Genomic DNA, 17679 nt, shown 5'->3' on the forward strand with positions numbered 1-17679 from the left:
AAAATAGTCTACTCTCTCGCCATTGCTGGCGTGCCAGTGATTACCCCTCCGCGTGCCAATGCTGGCACGCGTGCCATAGGTTGCCGACCCCTGGTCTACATCAAAACACACAAACAGGTAGTGCTATTCTTATTACAGGGCAAAATGTATATAAATGAGGCAAAACATAATAATTTAACAATGAAATACTTTGTGATACATGGAAGAAAGTAATTAATACAGGTTTGGAATGACACTATTCCTTTAAGGCATTCATGCTCATTCTTTCTCCAATGTGTCCACAGAAAGTTGTGGTACATCTATAGTATTAATATCAGATATATTAGTATATATCAGATAAAAATTAAATTAAGCAAAATGGATATACTATGCTAGTCAGAGTTCTTTGGAACCACACTACTAAGGACTAACAGGAGGCATGATGGGTAATTAAAAACTCAGGTCAAACTCACCTGGGCAGGAAAAGGTTGTGCAGGTGTTTGAGGATGGTCTGAATGTACAGGTTGGGCTCTTTGATGATTGGCTGAGGTATCGAATCTCTGGGAGACACCAGGGCCATTATCCAATCAGTGTAGACATCCACACACAACTTAACTGTGTCTCCATCCAGAGGGAGTGTCAGTCCATAACACAACACCTCCATCGTCCATTTCACCTGCGGAGCACCATCACAGTATCAGACATACAAACAACACAACATAAGCAAGTTTCAGATGGACTGACATTTCCTCAGATGAAACCTGTGAAAAAACTAATGGTGGTGTCCACTTTTAAAAGATTGATAATTCCCTTCATTGAATGCAGAATGCTGTTTTAAAATCTTTCTTGCAAATTGCACTGATTATATTTCAATGATGTAACATTAACAGCATTTAATGCAACCAACTCTGTTCTTAATTTGGTTACACCGTTTATTCTTAAGGCAAGACTTTGTTAGTAGGTCTTATCCCTTTAAGCTCTGAAGGTGTTTTTAAAGATTTCCCATTTCAGAGGCATACCCAAAATCAAAGGCTTATAACTGAAAAAAAAAAAAAAAAAAAAAAAAAAACAAGGAGGGTCAAGTGTTTGGTCTCATTTCAAAGAAAACTTTAAAAAAAAATTAATGGTATAGATTATGATACATTCTGAGACTATCAGACTAAGAAACTGCTGAAAAAAAGAATTTGAGCCAAAAATGTATTTTTATTTTATTTTTGGACATAATATACACTATATTGCCAAAAGTATTCGCTCATCTGCCTTTAGACGCATATGAACTTAAGTGACATCCCATTCTTAATCCATAGGGTTTAATATGACGTCGGCCCACCCTTTGCAGCTATAACAGCTTCAACTCTTCTGGGAAGGCTTTCCACAAGGTTTAGGAGTGTGTTTATGGGAATTTTTGACCATTCTTCCAGAAGTGCATTTGTGAGGTCAGACACTGATGTTGGACGAAAAGGCCTGGCTCGCAGTCTTCGCTCTAATTCATCCCAAAGGTGCTCTATCGGGTTGAGGTCAGGACTCTGTGCAGGCCAGTCAAGTTCTTCCACACCAGACTCGCTCATCCATGTCTTAGGGGCCATCCCCAAACTGTTCCCAAAAAGTTGGGAGCATGGAATTGTCCAAAATCTCTTGGTATGCTGAAGCATTCAGAGTTCCTTTCACTGGAACTAAGGGGCCAAGCCCAGCTCCTGAAAAACAACCCCACACCATAATCCCCCCTCCACCAAACTTCACAGTTGGCACAATGCAGTCAGACAAGTACCGTTCTCCTGGCAACCACCAAACCCAGACTCGTCCATCAGATTGCCAGATGGAGAAGCGTGATTCGTCACTCCAGAGAACGCGTCTCCACTGCTCTAGAGTCCAGTGGCGGCGTGCTTTACACCACTGCATCTGACGCTTTGCATTGCACTTGGTGATGTATGGCTTGGATGCAGCTGCTCGGCCATGGAAACCCATTCCATGAAGCTCTCTACGCACTGTTCTTGAGCTAATCTGAAGGCCACATGAACTTTGGAGGTCTGTAGCGATTGACTCTGCAGAAAGTTGGCGACCTCTGCGCACTATGCGCCTCAGCATCCGCTGACCCCGCTCTGTCATTTTACATGGCCTACCACTTCGTGGCTGAGTTGCTGTCATTCCCAATCGCTTCCACTTTGTTATAATACCACTGACAGTTGACTGTGGAATATTTAGTAGCGAGGAAATTTCACGACTGGACTTGTTGCACAGGTGGCATCCAATCACAGTAACATGCTTGAATTCACTGAGCTCCTGAGAGCGGCCCATTCTTTCACAAATGTTTGTAGAAGCAGTCTGCATGCCTAGGTGCTTCATTTTATACACCTGTGGCCATGGAAGTAATTAGAACACCTGAATTCAATTATTTGGATGGGTGAGCGAATACTTTTGGCAATATAGTGTATCTCTGGGTGTCTGTGGCTCTGAAGAATTGCTTTTGTTCTGCTCCAAATCATGTCAACTGTATCTGAGAAACATTTTGTGTTGATACGACAAAGCAATCAAAATTTATAGCATTAAAAAATATATTTATCATAGTGTCCAAAAACGTCTTCATGTGTCCAAAAGCCTCTCCAAACAAATAAAATATAATCATTGTACATAAGAACTAATTACACATGCAAACACAACAATGACTAAATGTTTGCATAGCATGCAGACATGATTTTAGTAATGAGATTTCACAGAATGCGTTTCATTCTGTGACATTTGAGTCATCATTGAGTCTGTGTCATGTATTTGGCGCCATCTCCTGGTGGCCATATGTAACATTGTGCTTCATGTGGATTATCTAATGATCTATGCATCTGATTACCTTGTGTGTGGACTCGTTAGAAAGAGAATCACCTCCTCTAACTAATGGTATGTCATATTTTATGTTCCATTTATTTTTTGTGAAGGCGACACACAACGTAATGTGCTCCGTTTAGAGTGTTTCTTTACTGAAGAGCCGCTAAGTCAGTTATTCAGATGATGTTCTCTCTCAACAAGTCAGTCTCGGAAAACATGAGCTTATTGATGTAATCCAATTGATCAGCCTACTCCAATGTAAGTTTATGGGATATTGGATGAAAATATTAAGTATGATCTCAACAAGACATGATTTGATGTATCATTCATGTCAGTAGTACAAACGCTGCAGGACGAGTTACACACTGAAGGTTTTTAATAGTGTTAGAGGTTTGTTCAAATCACTAACCCTAAGTATAAGTAATAGTAATAACGATAACTGACAAAGAAAGTGGCAGACTCTACTAGTGTAAACTATGCAGGAAACAGAACAGCCACACGAACAGCGCCACATTCCATTGACCTGCATATTTGCATGTGTTTGTTCCAAACAGCACTGGTCACTATTAGTCGGTTTTGAGCTGGTTTAGGGGGAGAGAGTTCAAGAGAAAAATCACAGGCCAAGAGGGAACTGACAGGACTTCCTTCAGCTCTTATCACAGTACACAGGAGCTTACAGGAACACAGGCACAATGCAGTGAGGGGGAAGCCAGCCCTACATACATACACACACACACACACACACACACACACACACACACACACACACACACACACACACACACACACACACACACAATGAAGAGAGGGTTTTAACTAGCACTGAAACCCACCCAGATACACAAACAAACGAAAGGCAGAACTAAACAAGGAGCTTGAAACGAACACAGATGCACAGAGTCCGAACAAACGTCACAGGTACTAAATGGTCCTAAGTCACAGTTTTTAAACCAAGACGTAACTTGAGCAACTTGTTTTAGTTTCTAACCGAATCATGCAAACAAGCTCAAACGCCAAGCAAACCACACAGTTTGATAATTGTGAGGAAGTATAGAAAAACTGAATGAATTCTGTACAACTGATTTTGTTAAAACTCACTAACAAAAAATGACCATGGTCGTAGGTCTGGATACGGAGCCCCTTAGAGAACAAGGAGGGACTTTACTTTCTAAAATAGTGTTGCGTTCCCTTGCAATACGTTTTGTGTTACCTCTTAATTATTTTGGGATCCCTCACAACAGCTTAAATCATCCCTTATAAAATTAACCATGGTTTTACGATGGTAAATATAGTCAAATTATGGTATTTGTAGTTAAACCCTAACCACAAAATTTTCCAAGGTTTTAACAGTAACCATTTAAACATGAAATATAGTAAAACCATGGTAATAATTCAGGAAAACCAAAACTATGGTAGTAAAAATCATTCTTCCCACAAAAAAACACAAACAATGGATGTACCATGGTTTTAAAAATCTTGGTACATCCATACCGCAAATTAACCATGGTGTTACTATAGTAAAATTAACTATAGTTTTTTTTAGAAGAATTATGATGATTTGAATGACCATAGTTGTATACCATAGGTGTTTTCCTTTATTATTACTGGTTTTACCACAAATATCATGGTTAAAATATGTGGTAAACTGTGGTAAAACCATTTTGTGGTTACTATGGTTTTACTACAAATACTACAGTTCAACCATGGTTAATTTTCTTAAGGGATGGATAAAGGTATTGCAAGGGAACGCAGAATTTTCTGAAAATAAATTCCCTACCTGTCCTCTAAGGGGAGCTGGATGATATAACCCAAAAAGTTATATATTTATATTTTTCAGCCTTTTAACAATATTCGATACACAGTATCTCAATATTTATCCATTTTATTTTAAAAGGCTAATTTTATATTTATTTTTTTATCAGAGGAACCATCATGAATGATCAAAAAGCCATTGAGTCAACTGAAAATGGAAGGACTAAAATATGGTGAATCAATCAAAAATAAATCAATGACTGACTCACAAACAAATGAGTAATTAAAAATAATCAAAGCCACTTTTTCCACTACATGAATACAAGAAATAAAGAATAGATATATACGTATATGTGTCATTGTACCATGGTATTACCCAGGGGCGATTCTATGGTTTCCATCTTAGGGGCCGTTTACACGACAACTTTTTCAACTAAAAACAGAAAACTTTTTATGCATTTTGGCTGTTCGTTTACACGACAACGCCATTTTGGGGCCTGAAAACACAAACGTTTGAAAACAGGTTTCAAAGTGCACGTTTTTGAAAACGATGCCATTATCGTCTCCGTGTAAACATACAAAAACGCGAATTTGTGAAAACGATGACGTCATGCGCACGCGTATTACGTGTTCAGTCTATAGGCATGCGCGCGAGACATTCAAAACTACAATGGCGGACTACAGGACTGTGTTTGTGCTGCTCAAGATTTTGAGTTTATTGATGCTTCTCCAGCAAAGTAATTTAATAATAAAGCAACCTCATCGTCCGTTCAGACAAACTATGCTCGATGCTTTCGCCATCTTCATTGTTTGTATTCACCGCTCTGTGGAAGAATGCTTATGTGCGCAGGCGCGTAGTGTTTCTTTACAAAGTGACATCGCCAACTACTGGCCTGGCATGCATAATACAGCGTTTTTAGTCGTTTTCGCGGATCCGTGTGAACGGGGATCGTTTTGACAACGTTGTCGTCTGTGCGCGAAACTTTTCAAAAACACAAAGGAAAAACTTTTCTGTTTTTAGTACATCGTTATAGTGTAAACGTACCCTAAGTCTTGTATTCCCACTTGAAGAACCATAGACATAGACAAACCATATATTATCGTAACTGTTATTGGCGACATGTTTCATCTGTCCAAATCATTCCTTTTTCGTTCTACATTTATTAACAACAATTATAGCTATATCTAATGCCACAAAAACCTATTGTTACAAAAAATCTCATAGCTAGTTTGGTATGATTTTAATGGAGTCAGTTAAATCTGGATGATGTTTCTCTGTCTGTCTTTTGAATGACCATTTTTCTAAATCACACTTTAAAGCCAGTAGGTGGCAACAAATGAACGTCTTTTATGTGTTTTGAGTGAGTCATTAAACCATTGATAAAGCACAGATTCATTAGTCATAATTCAGATTATACTTTATTAAACTTTGAGTGTCTACAAATCTACTAATAGCCTTCAACAGAGTGTTTAATGTGAGAAACCAATTATATACTTCTTCACAGCCTGCACTCGAATGCTACTGGCTCGTGCTATAGTGAGTCTTTACAGGTGGTAAAAGCCACCAAAATAGTAATGTGCTTCAGTGCTGCTGCTGTTTAAAGAGCTCACAAAGGGTGATTGCACATTTGCGTGCTGATTGCTCTTGTCAAGAGCAATGATGTTGCCCTTCAACTGAGCAGAAGTTAACGGTTAACTGGATACACAAAATTTATTCGAACATAGCACGCAATAAGACAACCTTGAAATTCTGCCCTCAGGTTTGAATTTAAGATTCCTCACAGAAGTATACTGCTAACACACTCAGCAAACGAACTCTCACCTCCTTGTCAGTCTTGAGGAGGCACTCAGACGGCGCACCTCCAAGGCTGTTCCCCAGGGGGCGCACCACCGCGTTTGCCACATCACGACCCACGCCTGCCGGGTAACTGTGCAGCACACTCAGGTGACCCTGATCACTCTGGACCACCAGGTGTAAAGACCGCCACTCAGAGTACATGACTGAGACTTCTGCTGGATCTCACTGCGGCCTGTGGAGAGATGCAAAAGAGAAATGTGTTTAGATGAGGGAAACAGACAGTCAGTTTAACTAGTGAAGCCCTATTAAAAAAAGAAAACAGGGTCTGTTTGCACATACACACAAGCGATGACCAACTATGCAGGACAATGTTTTGACAACACTGATCACCTGACCTGTAATCTGACATGAGGAACTGTGATTCGTTCCAACTATCAACCAGTTAGTTTGATGTAGGGAGTCTAAGGACCAACCTGTCATAACACAGTAGACTACAGAAGATTAATTTAGCAAATTATGGAAAAATCTGTCAACGCTTACAGTATCCAGACGCTGCCCAAAAGTCTCCTGTCCTTTACTAATCTAGAAACAATCTGAACGGCATGCTAATATTAGAACCAAAACTTTAAACATGGAGCAGCGCAAAATAGACATCACAATCATAACACTGTAAATCACAGTTAAAATAATGACTCACTTTTATTAACAATACACTGTAAAAATATGTGGAGATGCACAGCAGAAAAATGTATCATGTTTAATTCATACTAAAAATGAGGTGGATCGATATATCGGTTTTACTGATTAATTGTTTGATAGTTGCTTTTTGGAACTATCGTTATCTTCAAAAATCTATGCAGACAGTTGCAGATAGAGGCAGACCGATAGATCGGTTTTACCGATTAATCAGTGCCAGTAGTTGCTTTTTGGAACTATTGGTTATCTGCAAAAATCTATGCCGATAGTTGCCGATGGAGGTAGACAGATAGATCGGTTTTACCGATTAATCGGTGCTGATAGTTGCTTTTTGGAACTATCGGTTATCTGCAAAAATCTATGCCGATAGTTGCCAATAGAGGTAGACAGATAGATCGGTTTTACCGATTAATCGGTGCCAGTAGTTGCTTTTTGGAACTATCGGTTATCTGCAAAAATCTATGGTTGCCAATAGAGGTGACAGATAGATCGGTTTTACCGATTAATCGGTGCCAGTAGTTGCTTTTTGGAACTATTGGTTATCTGCAAAAATCTATGCCGATAGTTGCCGATGGAGGTAGACAGATAGATCGGTTTTACCGATTAATCGGTGCCAGTAGTTGCTTTTTGGAACTATCGGTTATCTGCAAAAATCTATGCCGATAGTTGCCAATAGAGGTAGACAGATAGATCGGTTTTACTGATTAATCGGTGCTGATAGTTGCTTTTTGGAACTATTGGTTATCTGCAAAAATCTATGGTTGCCAATAGAGGTGACAGATAGATCGGTTTTACCGATTAATCGGTGCCAGTAGTTGCTTTTTGGAACTATTGGTTATCTGCAAAAATCTATGCCGATAGTTGCCGATGGAGGTAGACCGATAGATTGGTTTTACCGATTAATCGGTGCCAGTAGTTGCTTTTTGGAACTATCGGTTATCTGCAAAAATCTATGCCGATAGTTGCCAATAGAGGTAGACAGATAGATCGGTTTTACTGATTAATCGGTGCTGATAGTTGCTTTTTGGAACTATTGGTTATCTGCAAAAATCTATGGTTGCCAATAGAGGTGACAGATAGATCGGTTTTACCGATTAATCGGTGCCAGTAGTTGCTTTTTGGAACTATCGGTTGGTTATCTGCAAAAATGTATGCTTATGGTTGCAGATAGAGGAAGACTGATTAATCGTGCGATAGATGTTTTTTGGAACTATTGGTTTTCTGTAAAAAATCTATGCCGATAGTTGCTGATAGAGGTAGACAGATAAATCGGTTTTACCGATTAATCATGTGATAGTTGCTTTTTGGAACTATCGTTATCTGCAAAAATCAGAGGAAGACCGATTAAACGTGCGATAGTTGCTTTTTGGAACTATTGGTTTTCTGCAAAAATTTATGCTTATGGTTGCCAACAGAGGTAGACAGATAGATCGGTTTTACTGATTAATCAGTGCCAGTAGCTGCTTTTTGGAACTATCGGTTATCTGCAAATATCTATGCTTATGGTTGTCAAAAGAGGTAGACAGATAAATCGGTTTTACCGATTAATCGATGCTGATAGTTGCTTTTTAAAACTATCAGTTATCTGCAGAAATTTATGCCGATAGTTGCAAAGTTTTTTAATTCTTCCGTGCTCCACAGAAAATTGCATTTTAAAATTGAAGCGAGGGTATGCAAAGAAAAATGTGACTATATGAAAACCTCCCTCGTCAGCACAAAATCCACTATCAGCTGACCTCTAGTTGTTTTTTTTTTTAATTCCTCATCAATAAACCTCTCTTTTTCAAGGTAAATCAGTCCACTTGGCGGCCGTTTTTGGAACGTTCTTGGGCAGTTTTGGCAGCTATTTTTCTATGTAAACAAGCGGCATGAAAGTGCAGCTCCTATCTACTTGAATGGGGAAAGACCGAAATCTCCAAAATGGTGGGTCAAGATTACGATAAAAGAACATATTTCAAATAAGCAGTAAAATCTGACAACACTGTGCGGCTTCACTCAAGCGGTTCGGCTTCCCTGGGACTTGGCACTTAAGGGGAATAGTCAGCCGCGACACGTGCTCCAACTCGCACCAAACCCTCCCCGCTTAATGCTTTTTATTAAGCTACCATGTATCATTGTAAATGAAATATAAATATAAAGCGCATATCAATGAAAATGATTGGATTTCATTCTACCTTGTGTTTATTTAATGAAAAACTAATTATTTGTATTTAATGTCTTTAAAATATTGAATCTACTTGGCTACAATGGCTATATGGATGAAATCATGGTTCCTCTGATAAAAAAAAATAATAATATAAACACACATTTGAGCCATTTCAGAGCAAATACACAATTATCGAGATATATATCGAATATCATCAATAGGCTGAAAAACATCGAGATATAATTTTTTAAGACATATTGCCCAGCCCTAGTAGCTGTAATGCATTCCTAAGTAATTGACTATTGTAATTAAATCATTGAAAAAAGTAAAGGAAGGGATTACTCTTTTTTTCTCCCCAATTTGGAATGCCCAATTCCCAATGCACTCATGTGATAGTTGGAACGAATCACAGTTCCTCATGTCCTCATGGTGGCGTAGTGACTCGCCTCAATCCGGGTGGCGGAGGACGAATCTCAGTTGCCTCCGCGTCTGAGATCGTCAATCCGTGCATCTTATCACGTGGCTCGCTGAGCGAGTGTGGAGGCTTCACGCCATCCACTGCGGCACCTACGCACAACTCACCACGCGCCCCACCGAGAGCGAACCACATTATAGCGACCACGAGGAGGTTACCCCATATGACTCTACCCTCCCTAACAACCTGGCCAATTTGGTTGCTTAGGAGACCTGGTTGGAGTCACTCAGCACACCCTGAATTTGAACTCGCGACTCCAGGTGTGGTAGTTAGCGTCTTTACTCGCTGAGCTACCCAGGCCATGAGAAAGAGATTACTCTTAATTTTTCAGTAACTTAATTACAGTTACTTCTGATGTAATTGTGTTAAATACTTTATAGAACAATTCTACATAAAACAATAGTGAATTTAAAATCTAAATTTATCTTCTAATGTTAAAATGTATGTTTTCTAATTTAACGCTGTCCCTTTAAATTCTTTGGCCAGTTCATGAATAATGAATTAGATTTTATATGATTTATTTGAAAGAATTAAAAGAACAGTTTCATATCTATCCTTGTATTTTTCAATCTGGTCGAGATTGAACAGGGTTTTAGACAGTAATTAGTAATAAGTAATGCAATTACTTTTCAGAAAGTACAGTAATCGAATTACACTGTAGAAGATGTAATTAGTAGTTAGTAATTATTAATTACTTTTTTACAGTAACTTACACAACACTGGCTAGTAGTAACACTTTAAGGTATTTAGACAGCATTAGTAGACAGTACACAGAATAGTGGCAATCCCGTGGTAACTTTGTTGAGTACCCTATTAGTGTCCAGAATAAAATATCAAGGTATTCCCATTTTACCATGGTATTTGCATGATACGTTCAGGTACTTCAAAGAATACCGCGGTACTACCAGTACAATGAAATGATTCTTACTTTGAAATGACAGCCAAACGATGAAGTGCAATCGTCAATACCACTCGGAGTTTGTAAAAACTTCATAAAATTAAAGTTCAGTCCATCATTGATCTTGTTTTCCCTTCGACTTCCGTAGCCGTTGTGTTTGTTTTTCTATGTGCTAACTGACAGGTAACGAGTCACTGAAGCATTAAATCCTAATACAACCTTCCACATGCAGATTAACATATATCATTCTGTTTACATGCACAAAAATATAAATTATGTCCATTAAAAAGAACGAGTTATAACGGCAGCAGCTATCGAGCTAAGATAACACGGACTTAAACGGTGTCTATGTTTGAATTGCACTAAAATTCACGATTCTGTCGCTGAAAATCTAAATAGATGACAGCTGTCAGTCAAATGTCACTACTCGTAAACCTCTAATTCTAAGCAAACGAGCATTAATGCCAATATGAGTTCAGATTCGGTGTGGATACACTGTAGCAGGCCGCAATGCGGGATAGTGGATGTGCCTCAAACACTACTGAGCTCCCTAACTAGTCAGCTCACTTGATGTAAAGACTCGCTAGGTTTTAAAACACACTATATAGTCTGCACTGCTTTTTCGTTTTCCTGAAAGACAAATACTGGGTATATTTATTGGGTAAATAAATGTACCCAATTATCACAATTTCCAGATTGAGATGCTGTCTAGAAAGGCAGCACACTCGGTTTTTGAGACGCAGTCAAGGTGACAGTAGCGGACCCACATCATCGTCAATGTGCTACACATATGAACGGATCGCGTTACCTGATTCAGTTCACATACTGTAACAATCAGTCGGACTTTCTGGAAGTTTCGAAGGAACAGCGAGTGTGAACGAGCAGCATGATTGTCCGAAGATCAGATTAGATCAGATCCGCTCCTCCATCATCCGTAGGCAGTGGCTGGTGTGCGCGATCGCTCGTGAGGTCCGATTCGCGAACGAATCGTTCTGTTCAACCGATTGAATTCAGTCGAATCGATTCGCAGAACGTTGGTGATTCATTGCTCAACTGGAAGATGTTCTGTGCGGTGGGTTATATTGCGAGACTAAACGAGACTATATATATATATATATATATATATATATAACTGCTTAATTACCAAAATTGTATAGGGTCAATAAAGATAAAGATATTTAAAAATGTTGCTTTTTTTGCACTTCCATAATCCATATTTTTATGATTATTTCATATCTATATAAGTTTACCTGATATATATTTCTCTGAATTATCAGTATTCCATATGCATATAAACATTCATATTATACATGCTATTTCTGACTCAAAGTGTCACTGATGTGTCAGTGGTCGATTTGATTTACATTTGACATGAAGAAGTAAACTATAGCAAGTTTAACACATGAACAGTGTGCAATTTCAATATTTTTAAATCCTTATCTAGTAGCCTAATCATGAGCAAATATAAAAGATAATCAAAAAGTTCCTTCACCCCCTGTACCTCACCCATTTTCTGGAGTTATGCCCACACTTATTTAGTATTCTATGACCTAAATGGCAAAATTGCAAAAAATAAAAATTACAAATTAAAATATATATATATATGTATATATGGTAACACTTTAAAATAAGGTTCCATTTGTTAACATTAGTTAACATGAACTAACAATGAACAATACTTATTAAGCATTTATTAATCTTAGTTAATGTTAATTTCAACATATACTAATACATATTTAAAATAAAAGGTTGTATTAGTTAAAATTAGTTAATGTACTATGAACTAAGTTGAACTAACAATGAACAATTGTATTTTTATTAACTAACATTAGCAATAAAATGAATGAATAATAAATGATGTAACAAATATATTATTAATTGTTTGTTCATGATACCTAATGCATATATATAACTGCTTAATTACCAAAATTGTATAGGGTCAATAAAGATAAAGATATTTAAAAATGTTGCTTTTTTTGCACTTCCATAAATCATATTTTTATGATTATTTTATGTCTATATAAGTTTACCTGATATATATTTCTCTGAATTATCAGTATTCCATATGCATATAAACATATATATTATGCATGCTATTTCTGACTCAAAGTGTCACTGATGTGTCAGTGGTTCATTTGATTTACATTTGACATTGTTATGTGACGAAGAAGTAAACTATAGCAAGTTTAACACATGAACAGTTTTATTTGGCTTTTGTCATTTGGGTGTATTCCTGAAATGATGTAAGTTGTGTGTCTGTTTAGACTCAAAAATTGCCTGAGAAAATACAGTATGTAGATTATGTGTAGCTCAATGTGTGTTTGACAGCAAGTTGCGTCTCATGAAATTTCAGTGTGGAGGTAATAAATCCTAAATAAATTCTTTATTTGTTGCATCATCTCTTTGAAACATGAAAAATAAAACATCAAAATATAGTCTTTTCTATTATGTTCTAATTGTCTTGAAAATGTTTTGAAAATGTTACTCTATTTGGACATTTTGTGATTGATATACGCGATGTATGTAATAATGTTTGGCAAAACACCCATGCATTTAGGGTTAATACATACACTGGTGCTGAAAGATTAACATAGGTATCATGCATTTACCATGATATTTACAAGGATCTCAAAGATACTACAAAGAATACCATGGAATTACCATTGTGGGTCTACATGTCACATGATAAGTTATGTTTGTTTTTTTGTTTATTTATTTATTTATTTATTATAGTCTTTTTGTTAGTGAAATACCACGCATATATCTCTACAAAGATTATTTATTTATTTATTTATTTATTTATTTATTTATTTATTTTCAAATGAATTGTTCTTATTGAACCGGTTCATATAAGCGAAACGTCCTTATGATCCGATTCGTCAAAATGATTCGGACGTGTCACCGGTTCACCCTCAGGGGCGCAAACACACCCTCATGAGACAAAAGAGACGAGGAGGGGATGACAAAAACATGCAAATATATTTTAGGCATGTGTTGAATGATATTGAGTTGAAGAGAATTAAAATGTTTAGCGGAACGGGTGTTAGTTAATTTGCTCTTGTCAACTCTAATCTCTTATTCGCTCATTTAAATATGTTGAAAACAGCACCCTCTTTTGGAGAAGATATTAATTGCGTCGCTTTACAAGGTTTTATGATTGCAAAATTCATCTACAAGAATTACAACTTCATTTCAAAAACAGAGCCAAAGTTGAAAAATAACTACACTTATTGTTACTACTCTAAAATAATAAATACTAGACCTAATATGTGATCTCCTTCAAAGAGTGTAAGAGGCTTTGAGAAGCTGTCATTTAAAGGGACAGTTCACTAAAAATTCTCTCATCATTTACTCACCCTCATGCCATCCCAAATGTGTATGACTTTTTTTCTTCTGCTGAATACAAACAAAGATTTTAAGAATATTTCAGCTCTGTAGGTCAATACAATGCAACTGAATGGTGACTAGAACTTCAAAAAGCACATACAGGCAGCATAAAAGTAATTCATACAACTCCAGTGGTTTAATCCATGTCTTCAGAAGTGATATGATAGGTGTGGTTGAGAAACATATCAATAGTTAAGTCCCTTTTTACTATAAATTCTACTTCCTGTCCAGTAAGTGGTGATATGCACGAAGAATGCGAATCGGCAAAAACAAAAGAAGAATGTGAAAGTGAAAGTGGAGATTTATGGTAAAAAAGGACTTAAATATTGATCTGTTTCTCACCCACACCTATCATATCATTTCTGAAGACATGGATTAAATCACTGGAGTTGTATGGATTACTTTTATGCTGCATTTATCTGCTTTTTGGAGCTTCAAAGTTCTGGTCATTATTCACTTGCGTTGTATGGACCTACAGAGCTGAAATATTCTTCTAAAAATCATCATTTGTGGTCTGCTGAAGAAAGAAAGATATACACATCTGGGATGGCATGAGGGTGAATAAATGATGAGAGAATTTTCATTTTTGGGTGAACTGTCCCTTTAATGATGGCAGTGGTGGTGAATAATACCAAGTTAAAACATTTTTAGAGTAGAGATGTTAACTGCAATAACTTAAGTAGCCTATTTTGGCAGACATTGTGGTTACCATGGTACATTTTTGTGATTTAGGGAGAATTATGAGATGTAGTATGTTTATTATTATTATTATTATTATTATTATTATTATGGCATTAAGAAAAGTCATTGCATTACACAATGCTGTCCTAGACACCACACAGGACTTATCAGCATGATTCTAAGATGTCGAAATAACCGGCAACATTGCACAACACCTAATATAGCAACCCAAACAGGCACACAATATAAATTATTCAAGAGCAGAGTGCACATGTCTTCTGTATTGAGTTAAACCACCCTCAACTGATCTCTACTGAATACTGTTATGGAAATATCTGATGTCTGATACATATATATATATATATATATATATATATATATATATATATATATATATATAATACTATAGGCTATAAATCTGTGAGTTTTACTTTTTGGAGGTAAATGATCTAAATTGTCTCGATACACTATACACTCGATACAGACTACACTGTTTAAAATATCACAAGGGGAATTTTGTGGGAAGAATATGTCATCACATCATCTCAGGAAAAAGTCAAATGTGCTGGAAAATGTGATGATTTATATGCGAGCATTATCGCATCTTTTGGAGGTTGCCGTGGAAATCCAATCTTTTTGGCAGGGAATTTATTTTGTTAGAGAGAGTATTAGATTTAGATATTTCTAACAGGTCTCTATTTGGGACGTATACCCCTAAATGTTGTTAAAAGGCCACAAAGATATGTTGGAATAATAGCTATGACAAAGAAATCATTACAGCAAAAAAATAGCTACTGTTAAAGATTTTTATTGGGGGTGTTTTATGTAATGAAAGACATGACTGTAATGGAGAATATGGCTTAAATACTGTATGGTCAAAATACTGTACAAATGTGAAAAAATTTACAAAATGGATTGATTGCATGCGTTCATTTGCACTATTTTGTCTTGTAAAACTAAAATTATTATACATTGTATAAGTTTCCTCTTCCTAATTTTGTTTTGTTTATGTTTTATTAATAGTTTGTATATGTATAAAAATATAAAAATGAAATCTTATAGTCAACATCAGTTTCCATCAGCTTTATAATGAGCTCCTGATTGTAAGAAGGCTGTAGTACACTAGATGGCAGCAAGTTCACATTGAAAACACAGACAATATATAAATGCAATTCTGACCAACTGTAGATGATGCTGATTTTTGCATTTGTAATATGACAGAACCAATTATAATATGAAAGCATAATATCATACTACCATACTATTCTTACAGTACTGTATATGCAGTATTTAGTATGTATTCTGTGCATAGTATGCATATTTTTCAATTAGTACCTACAGTAACATAGCCATGTTTTTGGCCCAATGCATAAGTATGGTTCTGCTTGCTAACTAACTAACTAACTAACTAACTAACTAACTAACTAACTAACTAACTAACTGTAATGACAGAATAGAATGTATTTCTATTATTCACTATATAAGCTCTACACAAAACAGCAATTGTTGCTGTGAGGGACATGTTCATTTAAACCTCTCAGTCGAGTCTGAGAATGCAGTGAACAATCGTGCTTCTTTTCAGTGATAAGTGCTGTGCAGAAAACCTTGATTGCAATCTAACAGAGAGTTTGTTCTTTTTTTAATCATAAAACCAAGCCTCTAATTTAATTCAAACCTCTGTGTTTGTGTTCCTGCCTTTAAAAGCAATATAGTACTATAGTGTCTCTCACCATAGTAATGATTCAAATGTGCTTCGTACAGTATAGCTGCTGATTGCTTGAAAACACTTTGTTTGGCACAAAAAGCATGAAGACTGTCAGAGAGGAAAAGCTGTTTTGAAGGTACTTATTTTATTTAAAGTCGTTTTACTATATCATGGTCAAACACAATAGGGCTGATTTTTATTGTTAGCTTGGTGTTTGTTTCCTATTGACCAGTGGGACATTGACCAGGAATGCAAAAACTGATATGGCCTCTGTTACAAAACCTGTTTGTTTTAAGGCATCATGTGCGCTCCTGATGTGAAAGCTACTTCTGCTTCCTCTGAAAATACTTTCTTTTGCATTGTATTGCAAGTATAAATCGCCCTGAAGGCAATCTTAGAATGCATTGTGACAAGCTCAGTAAAAAACAATCCAAGATTGGAGATAAAAGAAGAGAAATGTCAATTATAAATATACTTTATTATATACGTATATATACAGAATATATATATATATATATATATATATATATATATATATATATATATATATATATATATATATATATATATGATTTATTTATTTCTTGTATATATATATATTTATTATTTATTTATGTATACATATATATATATATATATATATATATATATATATATATATATATATATATATATATATATAATTAATTTATTTATAATTTATTTAAAATAATATATATATATATATACATACATACAAGAAATAAATAAATCATATATATATATATATGATTTATTTATTTCTTGTATATATATATTTATTATTTATTTATGTATACATATATATATATATATATATATATATATATATATAATTAATTTATTTATAATTTATTTAAAATAATATATATATATATATATACATACATACAAGAAATAAATAAATCATATATATATATATATATTATTTTAAATAAATTATAAATAAATAAATTATATATATATATATATATATATATGATTTATTTATTTCTTGTATGTATGTATATATATATATATATTATTTTAAATAAATTATAAATAAATTAATTATATATGTATACATAAATAAATAATAAATATACACAAATATATACAAAAATAAATGCATACAAAAAATACATTATATATATATATATATATATATATATATATATATATATATATATATATATATATATATATATATATACAATTTATTTTATTATTTTATTTTATAAACATGCTAATGTAAAACTCGAGTCTCCAGTGACTATGCATGACTAGTGGAAACCCAAACAGAATTTACTCATGCAAAACTCACTGTCATGCTAGGATGTTATGAGTG

At 35.3% G+C, this 17679-nt stretch overlaps 1 protein-coding gene across 6 annotated transcripts in view; it reads right to left on the reverse strand.

The window, feature by feature from the left end:
* Positions 1-11536, reverse strand: part of LOC127446001 (ral GTPase-activating protein subunit beta-like) — a 60538-nt gene extending 49002 nt beyond the window's left edge. For all 6 annotated transcript variants that reach the window (XM_051706583.1, XM_051706584.1, XM_051706582.1 and 3 more), the window contains exons 1-3: positions 11370-11536; positions 6371-6578; positions 453-655 (exon numbers count right to left, since the gene is read on the reverse strand). In XM_051706583.1, the coding sequence (XP_051562543.1) occupies positions 453-655; positions 6371-6547 (380 nt within the window). In that variant the 5' untranslated portion in view covers positions 6548-6578; positions 11370-11536. The remainder of the gene's footprint in view (positions 1-452; positions 656-6370; positions 6579-11369) is intronic.
* Between the last annotated feature and the right edge of the window lie 6143 nt (positions 11537-17679).

This window comes from Myxocyprinus asiaticus, chromosome 9 (assembly GCF_019703515.2).
Source record: "Myxocyprinus asiaticus isolate MX2 ecotype Aquarium Trade chromosome 9, UBuf_Myxa_2, whole genome shotgun sequence".
Taxonomy (NCBI): domain Eukaryota; kingdom Metazoa; phylum Chordata; class Actinopteri; order Cypriniformes; family Catostomidae; genus Myxocyprinus; species Myxocyprinus asiaticus.